Source organism: Lolium rigidum, chromosome 1 (genome assembly GCF_022539505.1).
Source record: "Lolium rigidum isolate FL_2022 chromosome 1, APGP_CSIRO_Lrig_0.1, whole genome shotgun sequence".
Taxonomy (NCBI): domain Eukaryota; kingdom Viridiplantae; phylum Streptophyta; class Magnoliopsida; order Poales; family Poaceae; genus Lolium; species Lolium rigidum.
The window spans coordinates 19,731,569-19,751,267 of NC_061508.1; the positions used below are offsets into that span (position 1 = coordinate 19,731,569).

Below are 19,699 nucleotides of genomic sequence, written 5' to 3' on the forward strand. Positions count from 1 at the left end.
TGGTGTATGATTTTAAACCCATTACTCCACTTGACTTGTTGCCTTTGCCCATACATGAGAGAGTTAATATGGAGGCATCCAAGAGGGCAGATTTTGTGCGTAAGATCCATGTGAAGACTAAAGAGTTGATCGAGAAGAAAGGCAAGAGCAATGCTGCAAGGATGAACAAGAAGCGCAAAGAGATGTTGTTCAAGCTCGGTGATATGGTGCAGGTACATTTTCGCAAGGATAGGTTCCCAAAGCTGCGGAAGTCTAAGTTGAAGCCTCGTGGTGCTGGTCCTTACAAAGTGCTTGCCAAGATCAATGATAATGCATACTCGATAGATCTTCCAGTTGATGAGTTTGGTGTCAGTAATTCTTTCAATGTTGCTGATTTGACACCATATGACGGAGAAGACCTTGGAGCGTCGGGGTCGACGCCTTTTGAAGGGGGGGAGATGATGAGGACATCCCTACCTCACTACTACCTCCGTCATTAACAAATGAAGATGAACTCTGTCGTGAAGCTCAAGTCCAATGAAGTTCGGATTGGACCAATTACAAGAGCTCGTGCGAAGCTACTTAAACAACAGGTGAATTTGTTTCTAAACGGTACTTTGATTGATGAGAACTTTATACTTGCCTAAGTCCTATTACTTATGTATCATCGGGTATCAAGAGGAGACATGCATCGCACTAGGAGAGGAGCAGACTGGACATGAAGACGGACGTCAAGAGGGCCGTGAAGCTGGACATGGAGCCGGACATGAAGATATCTCATGGACGCGCGAGGGAGGAGCGGGAGGAATGCGCGAGAGGAGAAGAAGAAGTTCCGGGCCGGTCCAGAACCCGGTCCGACCGGCCCTCGGACCGGCCAGCCCGGTCCCCGGCCCGGCCGACCGGTCGTAAACCGGCCACCAACCGGAGGGAATTTATCGTACGGGGCGAGACCGGAAACTTCGCGGTTTCCGGTTTCCGACCGGTTGACCGGACCACCGACCGGACCGCCCGGTCCACGGCCCGGTTGACCGGACCACAAACCGGACCGCCCGGTCCACGGCCCGGTCGACCGGATCCCGGACCGGACCGGTCCGAGTCTGTCTCGACCGGATCTATTCCGGGTCGGTTATTTTTGTATCTTTTCGATCGAACTCGTCCCGGACACCTATATAAGTGCCCAGGACGCCCCCTAGCTGCTTTAGACCACGTTTAAGATAAACCCTAGTTCTTAGTTGTTTGCTCTGCAAAACTATTGAATTCCCTACACCATATTGCTTGGATATTGTGTAGATCCCGGTGGTCGCCGTATCGTTAAAAAGTTCCATTGGGAATTAGACGGTTGCAACTTACCGCTTCGTGGTCGGCGGCTACGTGCGCAAGTGTGTGGAGTTGCGAATATCTTGCAGGGTTGAGAGCCGTTGCATTGGCGACGGGGACCAATCGAGAGATCTCGTTGCGTCATACAAGTTATCATCCACTACATCGTCGTGTTCCTCCGCTGCCATCACCCCGTGATCATCATCACCACCGTTGCTTACTGAGAAGATCGGGCCACCCCAGTCCACTAGTGAAAGTATGATCCCTAGGCCTTGTTCCTAAATACTGCTATCGCTGCCTGTTTACTGTTTTACTGCATTTGTACTTCCTGCAATATTACCACCATCAACCACACACCAGTCCTGGACAGCAAAGCACTTTTCTGGTGCCGTTGTTACTGCTCGCATTTATTCATACCACCTGTATTTCACTATCTCTTCGCCGAACTAGTGCACCTATTAGGTGTGTTGGGGACACAAGAGACTTCTTGCTTTGTGGTTGCAGGGTTGCATGAGAGGGATATCTTTGACCTCTTTCTCCCTGAGTTCGATAAACCTTGGGTGATCCACTTAAGGGAAACTTGCTGTTGTTCTACAAACCTCTGCTCTTGGAGGCCAACACTGTCTACAAGAATAGAAGCACCCGTAGACATCAAGCATTCGAAGCCCATGTTCATGGCGTGTCGAACAAGGAAAAGCCCAAGATTAGGGAACCCTATAGTTATTCCTTACCATGTAACCGACCTGGCACGGTACCTGATCTAGCCTCCTGTACAAAGGCTAGGAGGGACCATTGGGCAAAAAAGACTGTGTAACTCTCGGGAAGTACATTGAGAAACGAGAAGTATGAAGCTAATTCACACTTTTGGATTAACCGCAGAGGAGTTAGATAACTCTCAGCACGACAAGCTTTCCCTAGCTCTGGTGATGAAAGGGCGAGGACGGTGATGCGCCTTCGGCTTGTACGAGTGTCTATAGCCGTAGCTATATAAGGATCTAATTATAATTTTCATTACTTTTTGGATTTTGTTTGTACTATTATAGATGATTATCAATAGATCAGTAACTAAGAACTAATATCCTAACATAAATATGTGTGTGGTTCTTCAGTCAACCCGTATAAAGCTGGAAACAACACACCTAAAAGAAGGGGAGACCGAGAGTTTGGACGCACCGGGCGGATTTTTCGGTGTGAACGTCCGACGCGTCGGAGACGAGGCTAAGAGAGCCAGGCTGCGTCGCCTGGCGCGCGCGGTGCCGCTCTCCTCGTTGGTGCCGGAGGACGATGGGGGCGGAAGCGGTGGCTTCGCGAGGAGGATCTTGGGCGGCGGCGGAGAAGGCGGCTGAGAGGAAGAGGAGGAGCCCCTATCGCCGACTCCGGCAAGCGCGGCTGTCTGGCGGCCATGGTGGCGAGGTGGTGTGATGCTCGGCGGGCTGAGGCCTTTTTCTCAGAGGGGTTTAGGCTTGTATGGGCCCGAGCCTGAATAAGCCCGAAATCAACACACAAACAACCACATGACAGCCAAAAACCGAGGAAAAAATCATCACTAATAGAAACTTGGTAGTAATGGGCCGGCCCAAAAGCATCGTTCCCTGAGCGGAGCCCTAGATACATCCCGCTATAAGCGGAGAATAGGATTCGCCGTAAGCTGGGGAAGGAAGAAGACGGTGTACCTGGGCCGTTTCGGGCTGGAAATGAGGACCTATAAAAGATACTCTGTGACTCTCGGGCTCCACCACCATAGCCATCACAACAACACTGTAATCATCACCAATAATATAAGCAGAAAGTAGGACGGAAAATGACCCTAGGTAAACTAAACTGTGCCTTCTCCTTGCTTGGTAGACGACGAATCTACCAACCAACGCGCTTCTTTCCCTAAAACCCAGGTCCATCATCTATGCATATGCACATTGCCGTGGATACATCACTCCATTCACAATTACACTTTAGCTTAGTGGCGTCTTTGGGCGAATAGGCCATATGTAAAATATGGATGTGTAAAATCAATTCTTTTTTGAACATGTTGGATTCTACCAAACGTTGGATTCTACAGGAGCTGCCCCTGATCTGTTGTATTTTCTTTGATGGTATCGGATCAAGATCTGCACATGTGCATCGTTTGCAAGGGCCCGTCAAACTGTCAAGCATAGTCCAGTCCACAACAACTACACGAGCAACGTCTTGGCGCGGGGTTGGTGGCTACTTACCTCGACTGACTCCCTCCTATTTCTTCCTCTGCTTCTCTTCCCGTTCACCCCCACCAACCCAACCAACCCGCGAAATCCCGCCGCTCTCCACCCTCCCACCAACCCAGTCACCACCTCGGCATCGGCAATGGCGACCATGGCGCCGTCCAACGCGGCGGCGGCGGCAGTGGTGTCGCGCGACCGCACCGCCGCCGCCCCGGCCTTCTCGCGCCGCCTCCGGATGCCGGCGCGCCCGGCTCGCGGGATGCGGCTGCGGGGCCGCGGCGGGGCGGTGCTCGCGACGTCCGTGGCCGCGCCCGCGGCGCCGGCCGGCGCCGAGGAGGTCGTGCTGCAGCCCATCCGGGAGATCTCCGGCGCCGTGCAGCTGCCAGGCTCCAAGTCGCTCTCCAACCGGATCCTCCTCCTCTCCGCCCTGTCCGAGGTGAGCAAACGAGCAGTCAGAAAGGCTCCTCCTCCTCCTTCCCTTCGGGTGAATTGGGTGTACTAGAGATGGGATTTTAGGAGGTTTAGGAATCAGGAGCACTCGCAGGATCATACTAGGATTTTTGTATCCTTACTAAGACGATCTAGCCATGGGATTTAGTTATAAAGGTTGTCTGCTTAGTAGTCAATTCCTATAGTATTTGTTTATTGAATCATTAGAATTACATAGTTACTGTAAAAAAATAAAAGAATTATGTAGTTAGTTGGATCAATATGAGGCTGTAACCTGGTGATCCTCTTATGTCAGTCTGATGGCATCTTTATGGATTATGCTGTAACGGTGTCATGGACACTCATTATTTTATTTTTTACCCGAATGGGCACTTAGTATTCATGCACTTGCATTCAAGGTATACAACATGCAATTTTTGTTATCGCAAAAGGTTTTCACGATCTGTAAGACACTACATCTAGGATCCTCCTGGGCTTATTCAGTTTCTGACAAGTTGGAATATTATAGTGCAGCATGCCCTGCTAACCTTTGTACAGTAAGATCAGAAATTGAAACTGGTTTACTTCGCTGTCATCTCAAGTTTATCCCTAGCTAACTTTTGCTCATCAGGGAACAACGGTCGTGGATAACCTGTTGAACAGCGAGGATGTCCACTACATGCTCGAGGCCCTGGACGCGCTCGGGCTCTCCGTGGAAGCAGACAAAGTTGCAAAAAGAGCTGTAGTCGTCGGCTGCGGCGGCAGGTTCCCGATTGAAAAGGATGCCAAGGAGGAAGTAAAGCTCTTCTTGGGGAACGCTGGAACTGCGATGCGGCCATTGACGGCGGCAGTAGTAGCTGCTGGTGGAAATGCAACGTATGTTTCTTTTCTTTGTCTGTATGGGAATAAGTACGAGTTCCGTGGTTATGCTTTGTGACTGACTGATGGTTTATGTCTCTCTTCTGAACTTCAGTTATGTTCTTGATGGAGTACCAAGAATGAGGGAGCGACCTATCGGTGACTTAGTTGTCGGTTTGAAACAACTAGGTGCGAATGTTGATTGTTTCCTTGGCACTGACTGCCCACCTGTTCGTATCAACGGCATTGGAGGGCTACCTGGTGGCAAGGTTAGCCTCATGAACTTCCATGTTATGCGCTTTTCTACACACATTTCAGTTCTCTGGGGAAAAAAACAAGATTACTGAGAGTAGTACAGTGCAATTCGGCCACACAATAACTTTAAAATTGCCATAACCAATAGGCCCTATTTCGTGTAAAACAGTTATGCTGATTGTGTTGTGGTCTTAGATCACATGGTCTATCATAAACTAGCACTTAACATTGAATTGCATTCCACAGGTTAAGCTGTCTGGTTCCATCAGCAGCCAGTACTTGAGTTCCTTGCTGATGGCTGCTCCTTTGGCTCTTGGGGATGTTGAGATTGAAATTATTGATAAACTAATCTCTGTTCCTTACGTTGAAATGACATTGAGATTGATGGAGCGTTTTGGCGTGACGGCAGAGCATTCTGATAGCTGGGATAGATTCTACATTAAAGGAGGACAGAAGTACAAGTAAGTTTGGAATTGTTCTGCTTATTCTAAACATTTGTCACATTTGACTTCTGGATAAATTAGAGAACTGAACATTGGAAAGAACTATTGGCTGCTCAAGTAACTGTATTCATCTGGAAATGACGATACTGTTAGTAGCTATGAAGTCAAGCTTTACTAGGAAATCAGTGCCTAGGCAATCGACTCTCCTACTTACAATGCACTGGCTGCACAGCTATTTTTTTGGTGCATAAACTATTGACTGCTCAAATAACTTTATTCATGTGGATAGGACCAAACTTTTAGTAGCTATGAACTGTACTAGGAAATCAGTGCCTACGCAAAACTCAGCTACTTACAATGACATTGCACAGTTATATTTTCTTGTGAATAAATTTGGTCACATCAGAAGTGCCATCCATCTAAAAAAATCGGCGAAAATTGAGAACATAGGCAGCTTAATGACATCGGTGGCAATAAGCATTTTTTGCAGACGATTCTTGCTTTGCTTCTTTTAGCCCTTTTTATTGTTATGCCCTGCTGCCAAATGTCGCATCAGGATATCTGCTGCCAAATGTTGCATCCGGATATGGATCCTGGTTTTACTGAGCATACTTCACTGATGTAATCGAAAACTGTCAGTTCAAACTTCATAAAAGTTGTAGTAATCGCTTCCTAACAAGCCCTCCCTTGCTCTGGAATTTACAATTGACAGGTCCCCTGGAAATGCCTATGTCGAAGGTGATGCCTCAAGTGCAAGCTATTTCTTGGCTGGCGCTGCAATCACTGGAGGAACTGTGACTGTCCAAGGTTGCGGCACCACCAGTTTGCAGGTAGAACTGTACTGTCAATTTTTACCATTTGGTTAAGCATACTTGCAGTATAACATAATCAAAGATATACTGCTGTCAACCAAACATGCTTTAAGTGGACACTCATTTATGAATCTATAATATAACTACAGTACAGTAAGTTGGTTTTCTTGGGCTATCTACCTGACGATGCTTAATATTGCAGGGTGATGTGAAATTTGCTGAGGTACTAGAAATGATGGGAGCCAAGGTTACATGGACCGACACTAGTGTAACTGTTACTGGCCCACCACGTCAGCCCTTTGGAAGGAAACACCTAAAAGCTGTTGATGTCAACATGAACAAAATGCCTGATGTTGCTATGACTCTTGCCGTTGTTGCCCTTTTTGCAGATGGTCCAACTGCTATCAGAGATGGTGAACCCTCTTATGTGTTTCTGTTGATTTCTTTTGGATGACTTCCGCTACAGCGCAAGATTTGTTCCTGACACTTGTCCATTCTCCTCTGCAGTTGCCTCCTGGAGAGTTAAGGAAACCGAGAGAATGGTGGCAATCCGGACTGAACTAACAAAGGTAGCACACCTATCTCCATTTCTTATATTTCAGGTCACTGTTGCACTCCCCAGTGCTTAGTCTCACCTGTTGTGTGCCTTGTGCTATAGCTGGGAGCAACGGTAGAGGAAGGCCCAGACTACTGCATTATCACACCACCAGAGAAGCTGAACGTCACGGCGATCGACACCTACGATGACCACCGGATGGCGATGGCCTTCTCCCTCGCCGCCTGCGCTGAGGTGCCTGTCACGATCAGGGACCCTGGGTGCACCCGCAAGACCTTCCCCAACTACTTTGACGTGCTAAGCACCTTCGTGAAGAACTAGCTTGATGAAAATCTACAGTGTATCGCGTTTGTACTTTTGTAGCCTGTCCATGGTCTGAGGAAATTTTTACTGTTTTGGTCTTCTTGCGAAATGATTTATGAGTCTGTAATACTAGTTTTGTAGCATGGCGTGGGCCTTTTGAGGTAAAATGGGTTGTAATGCATACTAAGTTCGTTTTGAATAAGAAGCAAGTTAGGAGTACCATAGACCATACTGTGATCTAGATGCTCGTCTTTTATTTCCAGAGATATTATGTTCGCTGCTGGTACTGTGTGTGTTTGAAAACTAGCTTGACAGCCATGGGATTTGGGAGATGCCATGTGGGTATGTAGCTGCTTGAGGAAGATCATCAAAGCAAACAAAAGCACCAGTCGATGGTAAAACCGTGCAGCTTGCACGAATAACGTTTGCTATACCAGGGCATGTACAATGTGGCGCTTAATTTGAGGCGCTAGGGAATAAATCCACGAAATCCCAGCTATTTTTTCAGCATCGATGCCAAGAATGGAGGTAACTTGGGCTAACTACGGACGCTACAGCATGGCCGGGATTTGACTTTTTAAGTGTGTACATGCCCTCAGAGTAAACAAACAAAATTAACAGCGCTGTGACACTCTTCATACTGAAAACCTAATTTCATTTAGGCCGTGGAGCAGGCCATTGCGTACTTACGTATCAGAGTACTCATTTTGAAGTGAAAAATAAATATTCATTTAGGCCGTGATAGCCCTTAGAATAATATGACAAGCCTTAATCTGTGGCAGGCTCAGATATAATATGTATTGTCGACCAAAGAATTGGATTCTATTCCTGCTGAAACTCGTTTAGTTTTTCGTTAAGACATTAGGTTAAGGTTATTCACACCTTTTTACGTTGCTAGCAATGACAATTTGTAATGCATCAAAGCAGAAGCCACTTTTTCACCAATAGAGTGACGATAAAAACTGCAGAGATACTGCCGAAATGCTAACAATATCAATAGCAAGCCATATATATAAACTTCCAATCAGATACACCAGAGAGCAATGAAAATTGGTGATGATGATAACTCAGACGATAGGGACTCAGAATCGTGATGCAAAGAACCTAGTCATACAAAAACCGGTCTCATACTAGAAATTCAAAGACATGTCATTCTCTGGTGTCTCTCCACCTTTGTAATAAACAGATAAAAGGCACTGGGTAGGATAACTACTGGTCGGTGATGGTCACTTCGACCTCGACTCCAGGCTCAATAGTGATGGAGGTGATCTGCTTGACAACATCTGGAGAGCTGACGAGGTCAATCACCCTCTTGTGCACCCGCATCTCAAACCGATCCCAGGTGTTGGTACCTGATTTAACAAAACACGGAGTTAGCCTTTTCAATTTGGAAGACGATGAAGCTTCAGCATAGCTGCAGTAGGTAATGAATGATCTGTGACAGGCTGAGCATCAGTTTTAAAAAGCTCGATTTTGAAACATCAAATGTATCAGACAAAATCATATGTTATCATCATCTGCTCAGCCCATCCACAAGGTTCTTGTAGATAATTTTAAATCAGGTGTTATTTGAACAACAAGACCTTGCCAGAAGCAATACTGGAAGAACCACTAGAAGAAATCGTCTGTATAGCAACAAACAAGCATTACACAGGCTAATCATCAGTTTTAAAAAGCTCGATTTGTGATTCCTCAAAGAAAACCTCAGGAATAACTTGGTTTAGCATCATCTGATCAGCCCGTTATAGAACAAAGGTCTAAAAAACTAGCAGCAAACACTTTGATAGTAGAGACTGGGTTACACAAATGGAGGTAATACGTAGGTAAAACAACAACCGAGGGATGCTGAGAAGTGTTCATGTTTAGGATCACAAATAAATCAGCAGATCGCCAGTAGCATTGAATGTACTTACTGCACTTTAACCCCCAGCTAACTTACTACAACAACCCAAGCATCAGTTTTAAAAAGCTCGGTCTAAGATACTTCAACGATGGAACATCTCAGTAGCATCTCCTTGTAACATCATATGCTCAGCTGACAATAAACGATCCCCCATGCAGACTCCATTTTACTGGAGATCATTCCACACTAAAAGAACTAATACACAAACATCCACAGCATAACAATACAGCAATGGCATGCTAAGCATCAGTTTTAAAAAGCTCGATTTTAGAGACATCAAAGACCAGAGAGATCTCAGCGGTCTAAATGTTTCACATCATCTGCTCAGCACATCACCATCACTAAACGGCCAAGAAAAACTATGAAATATCTTGAGAACGGCAGGACACAATATACACCACAAAGCAACTACGTAAATGGAATTCTAACAGAGTGAGTCGAGGGGGATGTAAAGAGAGGAGATCACCTTCTCCACAGGGGGACTTCCTGGTGGTGATGTTGAGCACCTTGGTGGGCATCCTGACGGGGCCCTTGACCCTGAGCAGCTTGTCCTTGGCCCCCTTCACCAGATCGGCGCAAACTGTCCACGAACAATAACGAAAAACGCATCAGAGCAGAGTCACGCACGCGGAGAGATCTACGAGAACGAGAACGGGGGGAAGAAAGATCATGGCGGGGAGCGGGTACCCTTCTCGAGGTTCTTGACGCTCTTGGAGGAGAGGGTGATGCGGATCCGGTGCTGCGGGTCCTGCGTGCCCTGGAACCCCTCCTTGCCGGCCTTCATCGGCGGCGCGTAAGCTTCGGTCGCCATGGCTGCTGGTGGCGGCGGGAGGAGGGGCAGAGGAGGCGGCCGGCTCGAGGAGGGAGGGAGGCAGACGGCGGCGGCGGCGCTGGGGTTAGGTTTTGCGGGACGATGAGGCGCCGGGCTTAAGTAGAGGTTGGTGGCGACTGGCGCGAGGGAGGGCCGAGCTGGACCCTGGGCTGAAGCACCGGCCCAGCCCATAAGCCCAGGCCCGGTGCTACCCTGACTTTGGTTTGGCAATTTTTTTTTTTACAACCTTCATTCGAAATCTAAGTTACATTACCTAATAGCAGAGAGGTAGGATAGAAGTTAGGGAATCGTGAATCCAACTAGATTGAGCAGAACCTCTAGCCACCTTTTCAAACTCATGACCTACACCATTGGTTTCTCTAGGTACATGTTCAAACTAAATTTTAATAAAATCACATGCTAGATGGTAACAATCAACAAATATCCTGGCCGCAACTCCATGACTGACGCTCCATTTTTTAGTCACAACCACTTCCATGCGGTCTGAGTTCATGATGACATGATTGCATTAAATAGATTGGGCTAACTCCAGGCCATGTTTCAAAGCTATAATCTTAATCGTCAACACATCAAAAGCGTGATCAATCAATGTATTGCCTGCAACCATAAAACACCGAGCTATCTCGGATAACAACACCCGCCATGCCTTTCAGATTGTCTTTGTCAAACGCAGATATAGTATCTGATGACATGTGAAATTCTACATGAATCAAAAATGGAGGATTGTAGAAATCCTTTGGTTACACCACAGGAAAATACGTTGGAAATTTCTATAAAGATCGAGTACATGCCATAATTGTCATAGACTCATAGAAAATTTTAAGAAAGATCTAGCCACTTGCTCAAAATCCTATGTTATTATAGTATATGGAAGCAATAAATAAGAATTTTGGAGGATTCGATCCTTTGAATCAAATGGCCTTTATAAAATATTATAGGGAAAAATCCTATGGGTAAGAATCCTACAAATTATTTTTGGAAATCATTTGAATCAAACAAACCCTAGACATTTTATCTGAGTAATAAAGCTTCGATCATTTCGCTCAATTTTTTTTTAAAAAATAAGTTGAATGTTAAAGGGAAAAAATAACAACCAAAGCCAACCAAGAAATATGTTGAAGCATAACTATCATAAGACATAACTGTAAGAGGATATAAAGTCACAAACTTAAGGGGGCTATTGTGTTCGAAATCAGACAAAATACAACAAGTGGACATGTTTGGAATTATAAATTGCCGGTACGAAATGGTGACAAATAAACTAAAGTATTGACTTTGCTTGTAAGTATCATGTACTCAAAAGTTTTGAGCGAGAAATACGAAAATCACATACATTGTATGAAAAAGAAGAAGGCATACACTCAGTTTTTCTTTCGGTGCAGAATACACACTGACATAAACTTGGACGAGAGTTTACAGGTTCAGGCATCATACCTAATTTTAGTTACATTTTGCTAATTACTTCAGAAATTTTTAAGAAGAGAGTGCACAAGCATCCGGAATTTCAAATTAGTGTAGAAAGAATGATGATGGATCCAACGTATCAGGCCGGCAGCATACCACACATGTTTGCACAAACAGTACAAGATCCACGACGGCTATTAAAACTATGATACCTCACATATTCATGGTTATATGGGTAACACGGCTCTTTCAGATATTACAACACAGTTAATTCTCCTTTCGGGCAAGGAGACTCATGTAATGTGTATGCATCTGAGCACTCAAGAAGACACACAGGAACTGCAGACAGCGGTACTGTATGATCTCTTATCTTTGGAATGGTATTGGCGCACGCCCTGGCCATGTTTCGATCTTCTCAAAGTACTTGACAGGGATGATGCCATCGAATCCCTCCGTCAAAATCACCTTGTTGTCTGAAATGTACAGCTTCATCCCATCTGAGAAACAAAATCAGTAATCAAATATTAGCCTCTAGTGAGATGATGAATGGGGTACTCAAATTATTGGTGGCAATTTAAATGCGGCGTTGATACCTTGCATTGCCTTTTTGACATCCAAATATATCAAGATATTAGCACTCCGCCTCATACCTGAAGAAGACAAAGTGATAGTTCATGAGAATGCAGTGCTGGAAGAAACATTAGAGCACAAACAAATAGCGAACAGTACGAGTTGATGCACCCAAACAATGGAACAACAGATATTATCGGAAGTAAAATAGATTTGCAGCAGAAGCACAAATTATTCAAGAACCTTGAGCACAGATTTACTAGGAGAACAGCTTTAGTTTCTCTACTTGTTTCCGGAAGAACAAACTCAATTATAGTATGTTAATAATCTTAAGTCATACCGCTAATCACTTCACCATCTGAAGGTAAGCCACTTGAGAAATGAACGTGTAACCTTGCCATACGTTTTAACCCAGATTGCAAGATTGAATCGAGATTTTTCCTGTAAGTTCCATGGACACAAACTGTGGATAAAAGGAATTAGCACAAACAAGGTACCATTCAGGAGAAGAAGCAAACACGAAATTTAATATCATATACCTGAGACTTCATCAGCTGATACAATTGGTTTCAACAAGCTCTCTGAAGTAACAGTCTGCAAGGGGTTTACAAGATTATTATAAATGAAACTTAATTAATTCCACTAAGCTGGTTAAACACAATTCACTTGATGAGAAAATGAAACTAACAGACAGCAATGACACACCACACATGCTAAGACAACAGAAAAAACTAGTCCCAGAGATATTCCAACTTGTAACGAGAAAGCATTGAAATTATGCGTCTTTAAATCAAAGTAGGGACATTACCTCAAACACAGAAGTGTACAAGTAAAAGCAACAAATGCAAGCGTTTTCTGACTTGGGATCAGATATTATTTCTTCAAAACATATGCACTGGGTCACAAAGCTATGAATATTGCCATTTGTTGGTGCTAAGGCATCTTGAGTTTGCAAAAGCTAGGCATCAGATAAGACAGAAGCATCTTAATTATTAACGTGGCAGTTGAACTGAAGTGCGACTGAAGAATCTATACTATTAAAACACTAGCGGTGGTGATAGTTGGTATGTCGCTCTACCGATCCCGCACGAATAAAAATCGCTCACGGTGAAAAAAACGGAAACAAAATTTCCGTCACCATGAACAAGTCCACTCTGGTACTGCACAAATCAAATGCCCACGGTGAAAAAATCCAGAAGAAAACCGATGTTTCCATCCTCACAAACGAGGAGAAGAAAACCAGTCCTGATAATCGATCCCTATCCCGAACCTGCTCCCTTCCTGCGATCCCCAGGCAATCAGAACCACACACACACCTCCCACCGAGCCACCTCCACCGCCTCGCTCGCCCAGCTCTGGCGGCGCCTCCACCGTCCCGCATGCCGCCCCGCGCATCACCTTCCCCATTCCCCATGCCGCCTGTCCCAGGCCCAGGCATGCTGCCTCCCATCCGCCATGGTCAACTGCCAACCGCCGGAAAGCTTCATCCATGGCAACTGCCGATCGTGGAGGTTGTGGTGGTTACCAGCCCCGTCTCCAAGATTTTGGGGCCCCGGTGCGACTTACAAAATGAGGACCTTTTTTCCAGAACCGAGCAAATAGTAAAGCGAAATCATTCGTTTTAGAATGTGCTATCCCATACAGTACTCAGAAATATATCGAGTACTCATTCTAAAATAATAAATATAGCACTAAAGTAATAAAAAAATGAACCACAAGCTCTACCAAAATGCATCATCTGTCGGTTTCTTCAAATAATATCTTCAACCATATCTTTATAATTAATCTTCAATCAATCAACATTAGCAACTGGAGTTTAATTTAGAATTTATTTGAGACTCATTCACCAAATCTATCTTGAGAAACCCTTTCGAGTATGAGCTTTTGCATCTAATCTACGTCTTTTCTTCTTCTTTTCAGCATCAATTAGACACTTTATTCTACTCATAATTTACCATGTTTTATAAATTAATAAATTGACAAAATAAATTTGACATGACTACTTTACTAGGTAGGTCCACGAGTTGCATCCTTGCAGAAACCAGGCTTGCAGCGATGAGTGGTCTTACCTTGATTCGTTGTGATTTGAGATCTTAACGACTGAACCTCAGGGGGGACGGGGGACAGGACCTTGTGTCTGATGATACTCTGATGAATCCAATCCAATGGACAACAGGCAGGCTCGAACGGTGAAGGGGCACGCCGGAAGGACCAGCAGCGCCGGCGCGAGTGTATGACGCACACCAGTCCGAGCGGAATAGAAAACGATCGTGGAGCGAAACAACCCGGAGATGGATCGATTGGCAACTGATCGACACGAGCTTTTTTCTCAGGGAATTGATCGTGTCCTGCTGGGCTTGGGCCACACGAGCAAACAACCGAGGAAACAAGAACTAGGCTGCAGGAATTTGGGGGCCTCTAGAAATTGGGGGCCCCTGTTCGATCGATCAATTCGATCATGGCCATCAACGGGCCTGGTGGTTACCTCCTCAACTAATACAAAAAGTACGATCCCTCCCTGTACTCTCCTATTGTCGCACGTCTCCATTGTCGATCGTTCTCCTCCCTCGAGTCTGGTGCCCAGAGCCTGTGGACCAGAACAGCAGCCGCCGGCTCATTCTTCCGCACCCTGGATTGCCGCCTTCCCCTCCACCCGAAGCTGGTCGATTTGGTGACACAGTGGACGCAGCTATTTACTGTGTGTAACATTCGCCATCTTGTTTTCTCAGTGCCATGGCACGGTTCTTTTTTCTTGAAGTGGTTTGAAACTTTGAATCAATTAGTTTATAGCTTAGCTAACTACGGTTTTACTATAATGGGATTTTGGTCCTTTTTGCCTGATGCATACACACGAGTTCTTTCATGTTCTACATTTTCAGGTTCCTGAAATTTTTATCATTATTTGTAGGTCTTGCAGCTAAGAAGCAGTGGGCAACTCCTAAGGAAACACAGTCATCAGTGAAGAAGGAGCAGTGGGCAACTCGTAAGGAAACACAGTCATCAGCTAAGAAGCAGTGGGCAACTCCCATCCATGAAAATCCCAGTCACATGTCTAAGAGAGGATAAGAGCTCCTGGTACAAGAAATCTAGTGTGCTTCAAGTGAGAGAATAATGATAGATATCCCAGTCACAAGAGGAAATTTTTATCTAGTGTGCGTTTTCTGCAATTGTTATATGTATTTGTTTCCAGTGTGCTTCAAGTGAGAGAATAAATGGACGGCCCTGTAGTCCAAGACCAGATCAACATTTATCACTTGGTTTCCTCAGTTGGTATTGATAGCATCAATCATCAGAAGTTAAAGATGCTGTACCATCAATCTCAGAGTCTGGGGTACATCTACACAACCTGTTTCATGTGGTACATTATTAACAGTTGTATAACTTCTGATGCGTCTTCTACTGGCAGCTACGCGAAAACAAGAACATGGAACAAGCTCTGCCTGCAAATGCAATGCTTGGCAAAGATCTTATAAGTAACGTCTAGGTTTAGCACGATGTTGCATGGTTGGGTTAGTGAAGAGGCTTAATCATTGAATGATGGCTCAGAGTGTTGGGATTTTGAGCCATGCATGACTCTGTTACAATGTTTTTTTTCCTGTATAGCGGCAAAAGAAGCATTTGATTGTTACTCAATTTGTTTAGCAGTGTGGTCGTCTGGATGCACTATGCATAAGTTCTTAATTCTTTGGATGTTGAATCAGGTTAGCACATACCAAGGTACTGCTGCACACGTATATATACACACCCAGGGAATGGATGAATATTTTCATGACAGCTCAGGAGCTTGCAGCAGAGTGCCACAAAAGAAGACAAATTGTAGCAGATCCCAACTACTGTGGTGAAAACTATATAGAGTAACCTACATATAAAGGGATACACAGGGTCACTAACATTGACAGGTAGAAATCTGTAGTGCGGATTGGTTGGGCTTGTTGCTCCGTGGCCACGCACAAGTGGAATTAGTTACGGTTTAGTTTATGTTCATATTCATATCTTTTATTGGATTGTACTTAAACCAAAGTGGAATATTAATGGTTTCAGAATACCATGCGACTTTTTTTATACATGTGGAGTTCACTTACATTTTTCTGACATGTGGTGGGAGAAAAAGGAAACTTCAGCAGCCTTGGAAATGCACGGGCATTCAACTAGTATATTACAACAGCTGAATAGCGACATCGGACAAAACACGCTCGAGCCGTAGCGAACACACATGATGACATGCATTGCAACTTCTGTTTACTAGTTCAGACATAACAAGGGACCTAGCGATACTGTTCTTAATTTACTAGTCAACCATAGCAAAATTGCCACTGAATATGATACTGCAGGAAGCATTTACATCTTGAGCTAAAGTATATGTAATGTCTGATGTGGAGAGCCTAGAAAAGGTTTAACGCATGAAAGTACTACTGCTCATTTTCATGTCTGATCCTCTCAGCAGTTATGAAAAATAAGGATAAATACTTAGTATAGTATGGTGCTCGTAAAACAAAATACATCGGTGCTCAGGCAGAGAACTTACGGTCACCGTGTGCCCCTGGTTTGCTCGAATCAGCAGCTCCCCATCTTCCTCCAAAAGGCTGAACCTCTGCTTGTTATCCCGCCTGACCGCCTACACGATGAAAAGGCGACATTCAGTTCGTCACGTTGAACGCCCACTCATGACATCGAAGTGTTTGTGTAAAATTCCATGAGAACTCTGACTCGTGCGACATGCAGCATTCTGAGGTTTTCCAATGCGATTTCACGATGCAGGCTAGCAAGACTACCAAACATGTAAGACGCGGGCAGGGGTCCAGTGCATTGCAAAATTCTCTACTGTTGATTGAGCAAGAATAACAGGAAGAAGCGTGAAGTGGTCGGGATGGCTATTTCACCTCCCTGATCTCGTCCACCGTGTGGGCCTTGAGGGGAACCCTGGCGAAGGTCTGCAGGCTGAGGCCGAGCAGGTCGCGCACCCGCACGTAGCCGTCGCTCCTCATGTCCAGCCGCAGCTCCGACGCCATGTGCCGCAGGACCCTCGTCCTGCTTAGAAGCAACAGTGAGTAGCGATTCGCGCGTGTAGCAGAGGAGTTGGGGTTGCGTGTTGGTGTTACAGGAGACGGCCGAGGGCGTCGATGCGGTCTCCGCCGTCTCCGCCGCCACGGCCGCCGGATCGCCGCCCGCCGCCGCCGCGCGGGTGGTGCGGGGAGGCGGAGGCGGCGGCGCTGGAGCGATAGCCGGCGGAGGAGGAGGAGGAGGGGTTCATGGTGGGCGGCGGGCGAGGGGAGAGGGAGGAGAGGTGCAGGAGGAGGAGGCCGCGCAGCGGGGAGACGGCCGTGGGCGCTCTCATAGGCGGGCCGCGCGGGCGGTTGGTGCGACCGGGGGAGGGGCGAGGCGGTCGGAGCAGTGAGCACAATGCACGACGTGCGGATTCTGCCTCTGGTTTGGGCCAGATCCGGCTGCGGCTGGACTAGGTCGGGGGAAATTTCTTTTTTTTTGCCTCTTTACTTTTTTTTAGTGTGTTTTGCCCTCTTTACTTTTTTTAGTCTCTTTTGCCCTCTTTACTTGCAGCTCTATGATTTGCTCTCCATTACTTTGAACTCATTTTTTTGCCCCTTACTCGGTACTTCTACAATTTGCCACTTTTCCTTTTCAGTTATTCTGAATTGTTTTGTTTTGTTTAGAAGATAAAGCTACAAATCGTGAACAAAAATACCTCGAGTAGACCTGTCTATTTCCTCTACTTACTCAGCCACGGCGGCGCTTGCAAACAACAACTTCTCTCACCGGGCACCGCTCGTCTTGCTCGGCTCCTCCTCACTGCCGATTGAAGGCAACAAGTGCTCCGGCGAGAGGTACTCTGACGAGCTCGACCAACATTAATAACTCGGCTCGGCTGCAACCATGCCCCGTATTTTCTCAGGTCCTCCGCCACCGCCAATGTCCGGACGTAGTCGGGCTGCTCCTTGTCAGCTGAGGTCGAAAGGGAGACTGGGGGAGCAGCGTGGCGCGCCGACGACAACTAGGGATGGTGGCAATATGTTTTGACAGCACCGGCAACCTGCACCGGCCACCGCTACTCCACGCGACACGACGAAACATCATACGCGGGCGATAGAATGGGGTACAGGTTGGGTAGGAGGAGCAATGAGTGAGACCGGGGGAGGGGAGTAGGCGGAGGAGCTGACGAGTAGTAGAAGCATCCTCTTCAGGGAGAAACATCGCACCACTGAACACGGGCGGCGCTACTCGTGTTGGGCACTCGACACGGGTCGGAGGAGGCAGAGGGGAGCGGAGAGAGAGGCGTCGGAGGAGAGGAACGGGTGGTGGAGATGGGCGCTGGAGGTGATGGAGATGTGTGGCGCGGGGCCAATGCCGTGGGAGAAGCTCTCGTTGTAAAATTTCCTTTTGCAGGTCGCATGCGTTTGATCAAGTAAATTGAGACATTTCAAGTCGCAAATTGCAAAACTGGTAAAATGGGGCCAAAAATCAAGTGTAAACTAATAGAGGGCAAATCCTAGACTTATCTCTACTACTTATAAAGGCACGAAGTTGCGTAGGAAAATAAAATCTCAACCGTCGACATGAATTGATCTAAGGGACACCGATGCTCCATTCTCCCCACCTTCCTCAACCGTTGTCCGCTTACAACGCTGCATCCCGGAAAATATGGCCATGAATGCACGAGTATCGCATACCTTCCTTGGTTCCTCCAACGGATTGAGAATTGAGTTCAGATTGAGAATTGAGATCGAGCGCCTGGTGCCCTACTCCTCGGCCCCCGCGCAACGAAGCACTGCGCTCCCCACCTCCTCTTCCGGACCTCCCCGCACCGGCGTTCCTAGGCCTGCTGTGCTCCCTGCACCAACCGGAAGCAGAGGCGCTCGCCCGCCGTCCTTCCTCGATCGCCTCCGCTATACGAGGCGGAGGCCTGCTGCCTCCCACGCGGTCCAGGTCTGAGTCCTCCACCAATCTGCCGCTACCGGAGGTGGACAACCGCGTATCCTCGCCGCTGCGGAACTGCTACTTTCGTCTCGATCTGGCGCCGACAAGGACCCTCACCGCCACTAATGGGGCACGTCCGGAATCAGTGCCGCGATTTTTCTGCATCATCATCATCACTTCCTTCAAGGTACTCGACGATGATGCAGAGACCCTACAGGTAATCGCGTTTCAGGTATAGATGATGAAGGAGTTCAATTGCTAATCGGAGGGAGTAATTCACTAAAGGTTAATCACGTTTCAGGATACTGATTTGAACCAAGCGCGCATACATGTCTTTATCATCTGAAGTCAATATTTGGAGTTTCCGCTTTCAGATGGATTGGATAAATCATTAATCGTCAAACATGGCATGTGGATAGATACAAAGTGTGCAACTTCACCAGCACTTGACTATTGGATGATTTCATATTTTCATTACTCTATTATTCTATTAGCTGATTTGGATAGGTATATTCCTTGCTCCGCGAGTTCATATGTTCATGGTCCATTGATGGACAATACTCAGATGCATATAGCAGTAGAGGCGCCGTAAGCGTATATGTCCCATAAATGCAAATGTTCCATGTCGGATGCATGTACCGTCTGCCTATATTTTGTATTTCAAGTCGAACGCACTTTATGTCTTTGCTTGCATCTTACTAACGTTGGACTAAATATTTGTGGGTATGTTTGTTTTAGGGTTCCATATCCATAGAAAAAAGGTTTTGATGTCGTTATTGTTGTATGTTTCTTTCAGGAGTTCATTGTTACGGCAACTGCATCCGTTCTGCTTTCCATCACGGCTTCATACTGCCGGTAAACAAACCTGGACGAATTTTCTTCTGGCTTAGAGTACTTCTGATTTTTACGATTT

The 19,699-nt window shown here is 46.2% G+C and overlaps 3 protein-coding genes, 2 non-coding genes and 2 pseudogenes across 5 annotated transcripts; 1 reads left to right on the forward strand and 6 right to left on the reverse strand.

Moving 5' to 3' along the window:
* Positions 1-3,628: 3,628 nt before the first annotated feature.
* Positions 3,629-7,376, forward strand: LOC124685020 (3-phosphoshikimate 1-carboxyvinyltransferase 2-like; the record flags this gene model as incomplete). Its single annotated transcript, XM_047219293.1, is given in 8 exon segments — positions 3,629-3,927; positions 4,552-4,796; positions 4,894-5,047; positions 5,280-5,494; positions 6,189-6,306; positions 6,491-6,701; positions 6,796-6,857; positions 6,947-7,376. Coding segments are annotated over 8 exon segments (1,518 nt in total). The 3' UTR covers positions 7,166-7,376.
* Positions 7,377-8,129: 753 nt separating this feature from the next.
* LOC124668647 (40S ribosomal protein S20-like) lies at positions 8,130-9,876 on the reverse strand. The gene is made up of 3 exons (XM_047205752.1): positions 9,738-9,876; positions 9,517-9,630; positions 8,130-8,499 (listed from the first exon to the last, which is right to left on the reverse strand). The coding sequence occupies exons 1-3, from the start codon at positions 9,859-9,861 to the stop codon at positions 8,357-8,359; spliced, it is 381 nt and encodes a 126-aa protein (XP_047061708.1). The 5' UTR covers positions 9,862-9,876; the 3' UTR covers positions 8,130-8,356.
* On the reverse strand, positions 8,594-8,670 carry LOC124685481. Its single transcript, XR_006997474.1, has one exon. It is a non-coding gene; the product is annotated as a small nucleolar RNA SNORD36 (small nucleolar RNA).
* On the reverse strand, positions 8,804-8,883 carry LOC124685480. The gene has a single exon (XR_006997473.1). It is a non-coding gene; the product is annotated as a small nucleolar RNA SNORD36 (small nucleolar RNA).
* LOC124685488 lies at positions 9,097-9,180 on the reverse strand (annotated as a pseudogene).
* Positions 9,291-9,376, reverse strand: LOC124685483 (annotated as a pseudogene).
* Positions 9,877-11,367: 1,491 nt separating the features above from the next.
* On the reverse strand, positions 11,368-17,191 carry LOC124668657 (tRNA 2'-phosphotransferase 1-like). Its single transcript, XM_047205761.1, has 7 exons — positions 16,956-17,191; positions 16,737-16,884; positions 16,382-16,471; positions 12,396-12,450; positions 12,197-12,319; positions 11,880-11,936; positions 11,368-11,783 (listed from the first exon to the last, which is right to left on the reverse strand). Exons 1-7 carry the CDS (start codon positions 17,189-17,191, stop codon positions 11,653-11,655), a joined length of 840 nt encoding a protein of 279 aa, XP_047061717.1. The 3' UTR covers positions 11,368-11,652.
* Between the last annotated feature and the right edge of the window lie 2,508 nt (positions 17,192-19,699).

Bases quoted from the DNA above. Each gene is read 5' to 3' on its own strand.
- LOC124668647 (XM_047205752.1), bottom strand. From the start codon at position 9,861: ATGGCGACCGAAGCTTACGCGCCGCCGATGAAGGCCGGCAAGGAGGGG. The intron at 9,631-9,737 runs GTACCCGCTCCC...GTTCGTGGACAG, and splicing joins CGTCAAGAACCTCGAGAAGG to TTTGCGCCGATCTGGTGAAG. The intron at 8,500-9,516 runs GTGATCTCCTCT...TTGTTAAATCAG, and splicing joins GAAGTCCCCCTGTGGAGAAG to GTACCAACACCTGGGATCGG.
- LOC124668657 (XM_047205761.1), bottom strand. From the start codon at position 17,191: ATGAGAGCGCCCACGGCCGTCTCCCCGCTGCGCGGCCTCCTCCTCCTG. The intron at 16,885-16,955 runs GTAACACCAACA...GCTTCTAAGCAG, and splicing joins GACGCCCTCGGCCGTCTCCT to GACGAGGGTCCTGCGGCACA. The intron at 16,472-16,736 runs GTGAAATAGCCA...TTCATCGTGTAG, and splicing joins CGGTGGACGAGATCAGGGAG to GCGGTCAGGCGGGATAACAA.